Below are 7,066 nucleotides of genomic sequence, written 5' to 3'. Positions count from 1 at the left end.
GGGCCTTGCGGGAGACTCTCTTCCCTTGCACCGAACTTCTTAGGGGGTGCCTGTTGGGGCTGCAGTGCTGCGGGGATGCAGTTGGACTACCGCTGAACATTGCACTGGGTTTTGCAGCTGGAACTAAATTCCCTGCTCTGGTTAGCCTTCTGCAGGCTCTGGAAATGGCTGGTTAACAGCTATCCCCATATCTTTCTGCTTGGAACAGGGTAGAGGTGTTGCAGTTAAGTTCAGATGGAGGAGGCATTGCGGGCTAGCAGGGTTTCACCGCTGCCTTCCTCCCACCTCGCCGTCCTCCGCCACACCCAGATCATGCCATTACACCCCTGGACTTCTGGCTGCTGCACTCTGCCTAACCATTATCGCTTTGGCGCTGTGTCCGTTCCTTTGGACTTTTACCTTTCAGCAGCGGCATACTTTGCTCTTTTACTGCACTTTTAAAGGGATAAGACCAAATTTAGCACAATCTGGAAAAGCAGCTCTATAGAAAGCCTCGAAGGAGCATGGCAGCCACCCCATTGTAGAGGAATAGCCTGGCAGAGCCAGAAGAGCAGTTGCAGAAGTGGAGGGTCTGGGTGCAGCCCAAGGGCAGCCACCGTGATGGAGCCCGAGCTGTACATCTTCCGAAGCGGTCTGGAGTTAAGGGCAACAACATCCCTCCCTGCAGAAGGATTTTGAGCTTCTGGCGTGCAAGTTTGTGGGTGCCATGCACCTCATGTCCAGCTTCTGTACCACCGGGTGTAGGCACAGAGAAGTCTATGACTTGCCTGAGGCGAAAACAAGGGCAGGTGGCAGTGCTGGACATAAAAGTAGGGTGCTGACAACTGGGGGTCTGCTCCTTCACTGCAGTGTTTATATGGAGGCCGAAATGAGAGTGGGACCCTTACGTCCTCGCACCTCGGGGTCTCAGTTAAGAGGCAGAGCAGTGACTGACTGCTTCTCTCGCGCTGGGAGACGAGCGTCCCAGAGGAACGCCGCGGTACGTGTCATGTTTGCACTGCTGCAATCATTCCAAACCCACTCAGAAAAGAGTTTTTTCTGTGCCTGAACTCAGCAGCGTAGCACTTGGCAGTCTCGCTTTTGGCCTGGGTACCTTGTCAATAAAAGAAATTTGCTGAATCCGGGGGTGATCTGGAGGGGACTGGGTAGTGAGGGACAAGTCCAGAGACACGGTGCTGCCCCAGGGAGGTATACAGTTACACGCAGGCGACAGGCAGGCTTTCATCTGCTCTTCCAAGCCTTCTTCAGACAGAAGAGGAGGGGTAGTAACCGGCTGTGGGGGATGGAAGAGAATTGCTGTAACATGATTTTATGTCTGTGATTGCATAACAAAACCTCCTGGGAACCTCCTGAGTCAAATGGATACCTAGTTCTGGTTGTGCGATGGAGGGCTTTCAGCACCGATCGATTGCCCGCGCTTTGGTGCAGAGGGGTCGCTGGGCTGGCTCAGCACCAGGCTCCAAGCAGCCCGTGCTCCTGTATCTAACCTTGGCCAAAATCTCCTGAAGGTGTAAGAAAGCCTTCAGAAGCAGATAATCTGCTTTATATACCCGCCAACACACACATGCGCAACGCCGCCTTCTCACAGAAGCTGCAACCTGCTTGCTCATAGAACTAGACCTTGAAAGCTGAAATTGCATTTCCAGTCGAAAAAATCCCTAGGCCTGTTGAATTAACTGGATGTTCTGCAAGCATCGAGTCATTCTCCGAACTTTGAAAGGCTGCGGGTCCCACCGCGACCCAACCCACCCAGCCCAACCACCAGGAAAAACCCTAGGTCTCGGGGAGGGGGGACAGGAGAAGCGGCTTTGCCGGTGGGGATCCCACAGCCTGGAGGACGGAGGAAGCCCAGCCGAGATGGGTTATGCCTCTAGCCGTGGCTCTGGCGTGCAGACATGTCATCTGTTGGCTTTGCTCTCCAAGATTACACGATAGCCCCACCTCATAAATTTGGAGCAAAGCACACAAAGCTTTCCCTTCCATACTGTGCATTCACTCTTAATGGTCTCTCTCCACACCACGGCCTTATTAATTGGTGACAATTGGAAGTGGTTAATTCTGTGTGTGTGAGGCTGCAATTGCTTCCACTTGGCCAGGATTCAAGTACTGGGGGTGAGTCAGAATGGGTGGCAAAACTGTCTTTTCCTCAGTTCCCTTGCTTACTGGAAAAAAAAAGCCACAACCCCGAGTTATTCTCTTTTATGAGGTAGGCATTGTGAGGCCAGGCAATTGAATTTACAACAGCATTGAGTATCAGAGTCTATCTGGCCCTGTCAATGAGAGTGGCGAGAAAAAAAAAGACACACATTAACCCTCAGCTCCGAGTTCCCAGGCGTTTCAATAGGGTTCCCAACTTCCCAAAGAGCCCGCTGCATACTCGATGAGACCCTTTATACCTTCTAATTACCCTCCTCACAATAGGGACAGACTCTCTTGCCTCTTTTGTAGGCGAGATAGTAACTTTTGCGCACACCCCCCCCCCCCAATCCCGGCTGCAAGGTGGTAAGGAGCAAAATCTCAAGAGCGGCATTATTTCGGGAGCTCTCTGAGCAGGCAGCAAGCGATTCCTCAGGTTCCAGGAGCAGATTTGTAGGAATCTGTTTCTTCTGAGCAGGACCACGACACTTGCAAAGCTCTCTGGAGACACTCCTCCCCCCCCAACTATTTTTCACAGGAGCCCCTTCCAACTGCCTTATTTAAGGCCATAAAGTTCACTCCTAAAGTACTTTTTGGAGGGGGTTGCACACACAGGCTGAGCTTGTCCCTGCCCATTCTCACCCAACAAAATGAAAGGAAGGGGGGTAAAAGTTAAATCTATTTCAAAGAGTTTATTTATTTAAACACCTGCAATTTTTTTTTTTCTTTTCTTTTTTGGAAGTCTTCAACACAGGCACGCACACACACACAGACAAACAGGATACAAACAACTTTGGCATTATACTTTTGAATATTTGTTACAAAACTATTTCTCATTTATTTTTTTTTAAAAAAGTATCTCAAATAAAGGCATTTTAAAGAAGTAAAAATACAAGTCGAGATCCCAACCTCTGAAAATAATAAATAGCACGTTCATAGTGAGGTCCTTTTTTCCTTTCTGTTTAAATCTGCTTAAAAAACCCAAACATAACAGGGCTCCATACAACGGAGCCAACAGAAGAGTAGGTTTTTTGTTTTCTTTTTTTTTTTTTTTTTTTTTTTTTTGGAGGGGGGGAAATCGCTTTACGCAAGTCACCAAGGCCTCCAGACCGATTCACTGCGCTCTCCGATGGGACTCCCCGCCTGGGACGCTGGAACGATGCTGCCCCCAAATGATGTCAACCCCTGCACCGGGGATGCTGACGGGGTGGCGGCCGCGTTCCCCGAACCGCTGCCCGCGGACACCGGGACGTTGGCGTTGGCGTACAGGGGAATAACGGGTCCGGAGCTGGGAGGAAAGGCCGGGTTCGGGATGAGAAAAGCAAACTGGCCGTCGGTAGCAGGGACGAGCTGGAAGCCCCCGTAGACCTTGGGGGACAGGGCTTCGGCGGGGTTCAGTTTGCAGGGCACGGGCACAGCGCCGGCCGCGGCGGGGGGCAGCTGGACGTGCAGAGGCTGCTGCGCCAGATGTGCGGGCTGGCCGGCCGGCGGCGGCGGGTAGTTCATGGCCACGATCTGGCCCAGGCAAGCCGAGAGGTGACTGAGGAGCCGGGTCCGCACGTCGGTGTTCACCCCTTCGCAGGTGGACAGGAACCGCGTCACCTCGTTCATGCACTCGTTGAATCCAGCCCGGTACTTGCCGAGGACGGTGGGGTCGGCGCTGAGCGCAGCTGGAGGGCAGAGGGGAGGGCAGGTGAGGGCCAGCTCAGCAGCCCGGTCCCCAGCCCTCCCCGGGGCGGGCAGCTCGCACTTACCGGTCATCTGCGCCCGCTGCAGGTTCCGCAGGTGCTTGACGGTCATCTCCAGGATGTCCGCCTTCTCCAGCTTGGAGTGCCGGGAGCTCTGCGGGGAGGAGAGCGCTGCTGTCAGGGCTGCCCGCGGCCGGCCGGTGCCCCGCAGCCCCCCCCCCGCCGCCACCGGCCCCACTTACGTCCTTCTTGAGCGCGTCCAGGATGAGGGTCTTCAGCTGCCCCAGGCTCTCGTTGATCCGCGCCCGGCGCCGCTTCTCCATGATGGGCTTGGAGGACTGCGGGGAGAGCGGAGGCGGTGAGCCCCGGGCCGCTCCGGTCCCGCCCCATCCCACCCCGTCCCCGAACACCGACCTCAGCGCGGCCGCGGGCTCGCCGCCATCCAGCGCCGCCGTTGCTGCTCCCCGACCGGCACCCGCCATTTACCTTCCGGTGCTCGCTGGCGCTCCGCGGTTTGTCCGGCGTGTGGCTGGCGCTGGCCGGCGCCCCCGCGATGGGCGAGGCGGTCGGTTTCTCCATGCCCGTGTCGGCGGGCATGGCGGGAAGGCGGCGGCGGGAAGGGAAGGAAAAAGGCGGGCGGGCGCGTGCGGCGGGCGCGGGGCGCGTGCGGCGGCGGCGGCGGGCGCGCGGCGGGGCCGGCAGTGACGGCGGCCGGCGCCCCCCGCCCCTTTATACCCGGCGGCGGCTCCCCATTCGTGTGAAACCGCCGCCGCGGCCGTTCCCACACTCCCGGCGGCCAATCAGCGCCCGTCCCGCACCCGGCCGCCGCGCCGTCCGCCTTCTCATTGGTCGGTGATCCCGACGGCTGTCCGTCACCCGCGCCGGCCCCGCCCCGCGCCGAGAGAGCGCGGCCACGTGGGGGCGGCGCGGGGGGGGGGGGGGACGGACGACGGGGACGGGCGGGGCTCCCCCCCCCCCCCCCCTCCCCGGGGGGTTCCCGCGCCCCGACCGCGGCCCCGGGCGGCGGGGGCGCAGAGCGAGCGCGGCCCGGCGCTGCCGGGCGCGGCGGCCGCCCCTCCTCGCTCGCGAACACCCGCAGCGCCCGGGGGGGCCGGGGCCGCGCGCGGCGGGCGGAGGCGGCGGCGGCGGCGGCTGGCGCGGCACGCGAGGCGGCGGCCGGCGGGCGGCCAATGGGCGGGGGGGGGAAGGGGGGGGCCGCCGGCGGCGCTCGCCGCCCATTGGCCGGCGGCCGCCCCCGCTGTCAATCAGGCGGCGGGCGGGCGGCGGCGCTCGTGCCTCCGCCCCCGAGACGCGGCCCCGCCGCGCGCCCCCCCCGCGCCCGAGCACGTGCCAGGGCGCTCCCGCCTCCCCGCGCCGGGCGCGCCCCGCCCGCGGCGGCCATGGGAAAACCCCGCCCCGCCGCGCCGCCGCGCTCCGGGGGCCGCCGGGCGGGAGCGGGGCCGGGAGCGGGGCCGGGAGCCCTGCCCTGCCCTGCCCTGCCCCGGGCTCGGGAGCCCCCGCTCCGCTTCCGCAGGGAGCAAATTGCCGGTGCGCGGCGCTCGGAGACACGCGTGGGAGCCGCTGGGCAGGGAGCGCGGGGGGGGGGAAGGCGGGGGCTCGGCCGCCTGCCCGTGCGCGGCGTGGGGAGGCGAAAGCGAGCGGGGAACCAGAGACTTTAACGGGGCACGGCTGCGCCCTGCAGCCCCCCGGGGCTCAGCCGGTCAGGACCCCCCGGAGCCTTGAGACCCGCCCCCCCCCCCGGGAAGGGCGTCCCCGGCCGGGCCCTGCGGAGGCACCGGCGGGGCCCCGGCAGCTGCGACCCCGCAGCGGGGCGGGGGGGCTCGGCGGCAGCCGCCGGGGTCGCTGCCCTGCCCCTGCGAGGGGGGAGGCGGCCTCTCGCCCCCCCGCTTCTCTGCTGCTTCTCGCTCAGGGAGGTGAAAACGGCGTTCTGCTGCCATAGCGAGAGCGTGACGTCAGGCGCGTGACGTCATCCCGCTGGAGGTGCAAAATCCTCCTCCTCGTGGGCTGCCCACCCGCGGACAGGCCGCGGGGCTCCCTTCGGTGGCCCCTGCAGAGGGGAACGGCGGGTCCTCAACGCCAGCGGGGCGCTGGGACGCCCCAGCCCTTCTGAATGGGGGCAAAGCAGCCGGGGGCATCGCCGCTGGTGGCCCGGGCCCCGGCCCTCGGTGCCCACCGTGCCCACTTGGGTCACGGTGCCCACGCACGGCCCCGCCGGGGCGGCCGCTGGCTCTGCAGGGCCCGGGTGCTCTCCCCTGCTCTGCCGTCTCCGTGTCCAGCACAGCGCAGCCCTGCACCAGTCAGATCCCCTGCTCCCGTGTCCAAGGAGCTTCCTTTAGTCTGGAAGTGCAATCATTAAGCAGCCTTCAAGCTCTTGGCTAATTTCAAAACCTGCCTATTTAAAGACCTTTTTAGAAAATGCAGCATACATATTAAATCTCTGTGCTGCAGGCTTAAATCTTTTAATAATCATAAATTGGGGATTAGCTTTCCATAGACCAACGTCTGAAATTCGGAATGATATCTTGACTTGAAAAGCATTATGCCTTTTTTCCCTTTATTGCCAATTCTGAAGCAAGGATAAAAGAGTCGGTTGCTAAAATTTTGAAAACTCTCATCTGAAAACGCGTTCGGTCTTTCCCTCTGAAAACCAAGCACGACATGGCTTAGTTTGGGGAAATTTTTTTGGAGGAGAACGTAACCACGTACTACATTTAATCCCTATTGTTGGCCCGTCTCGTGCTTTGCTTTTAATTCGCCCCGATGAATCATTCTGTTTGCCTTAACCGTTTCTGCAGCCGGGGCTGTAATTTGTGCATTTCCTGGCGCTGCTGCTGCGCTGGGCTGCAGAGGCGGTCTCGCACCTGAGTGCTGGCAGCCAGGGCGCGGGGACAGCCCCCGGTGCCACCTTCCACCGCTGCCACCCGCCTGCCCTGGGCCGAGCTGGGGTCCTGGGGCACCCCAAGGCCGTGCAGCCCGGGGCGAGCGCCGGCTCTTCAAAAAAGCCATTCTCTGGGCTGCAAGCACAAGTGCAGCGAGTTTGGTGGCCTCAGCGTGGCCGGGGAGGGGGGAATGCCACCAGGCTGCAGAGCTGTGGGTGCGCAGCCTCTGCGGCCGGGGCAGGGGGTGGCCCGGGGGCTCCCCACGGGATGGGCTGGGGGCCAGGGGATCTCCCACGCTGGCACGGGGAAGGAGGAGAGCACCGCAGCGCTCGCCAGCCAGAG

The 7,066-nt window shown here is 61.5% G+C and overlaps 1 protein-coding gene across 3 annotated transcripts; it reads right to left on the bottom strand.

Annotated features, from left to right (window-relative positions):
* Positions 1–2,772: 2,772 nt before the first annotated feature.
* HES4 (hes family bHLH transcription factor 4) lies at positions 2,773–4,513 on the bottom strand. Of its 3 annotated transcripts, none has more exons than XM_082329234.1 (4): positions 4,239–4,513; positions 4,067–4,162; positions 3,891–3,978; positions 2,788–3,806 (listed from the first exon to the last, which is right to left on the bottom strand). In XM_082329234.1, the coding sequence occupies exons 1-4, from the start codon at positions 4,419–4,421 to the stop codon at positions 3,229–3,231; spliced, it is 945 nt and encodes a 314-aa protein (XP_082185360.1). In that variant the 5' UTR covers positions 4,422–4,513; the 3' UTR covers positions 2,788–3,228. The 3 variants fall into 3 exon arrangements, with proteins under 3 accessions (XP_082185359.1, XP_082185360.1, XP_082185361.1); XM_082329235.1 differs by having other exon boundaries at positions 4,311–4,513; XM_082329233.1 differs by having other exon boundaries at positions 2,773–3,978.
* Positions 4,514–7,066: the final 2,553 nt, after the last annotated feature.

The sequence above is a fragment of the Platalea leucorodia genome, assembly GCF_965183815.1.
Source record: "Platalea leucorodia genome assembly, chromosome: 17".
In the NCBI taxonomy this organism is placed as follows: domain Eukaryota; kingdom Metazoa; phylum Chordata; class Aves; order Pelecaniformes; family Threskiornithidae; genus Platalea; species Platalea leucorodia.
This window is presented reverse-complemented; position numbering and strand designations above follow the sequence as displayed.

Coding starts and splice junctions, on each gene's coding strand:
- HES4 (XM_082329233.1), bottom strand. CDS start 4,421: ATGCCCGCCGACACGGGCATGGAGAAACCGACCGCCTCGCCCATCGCG. Junction 4,163..4,238: donor GAGCCCGCGGCCGCGCTGAG/GTCGGTGTTCGG, acceptor CTCTCCCCGCAG/TCCTCCAAGCCCATCATGGA. Junction 3,979..4,066: donor TGGACGCGCTCAAGAAGGAC/GTAAGTGGGGCC, acceptor TCCTCCCCGCAG/AGCTCCCGGCACTCCAAGCT.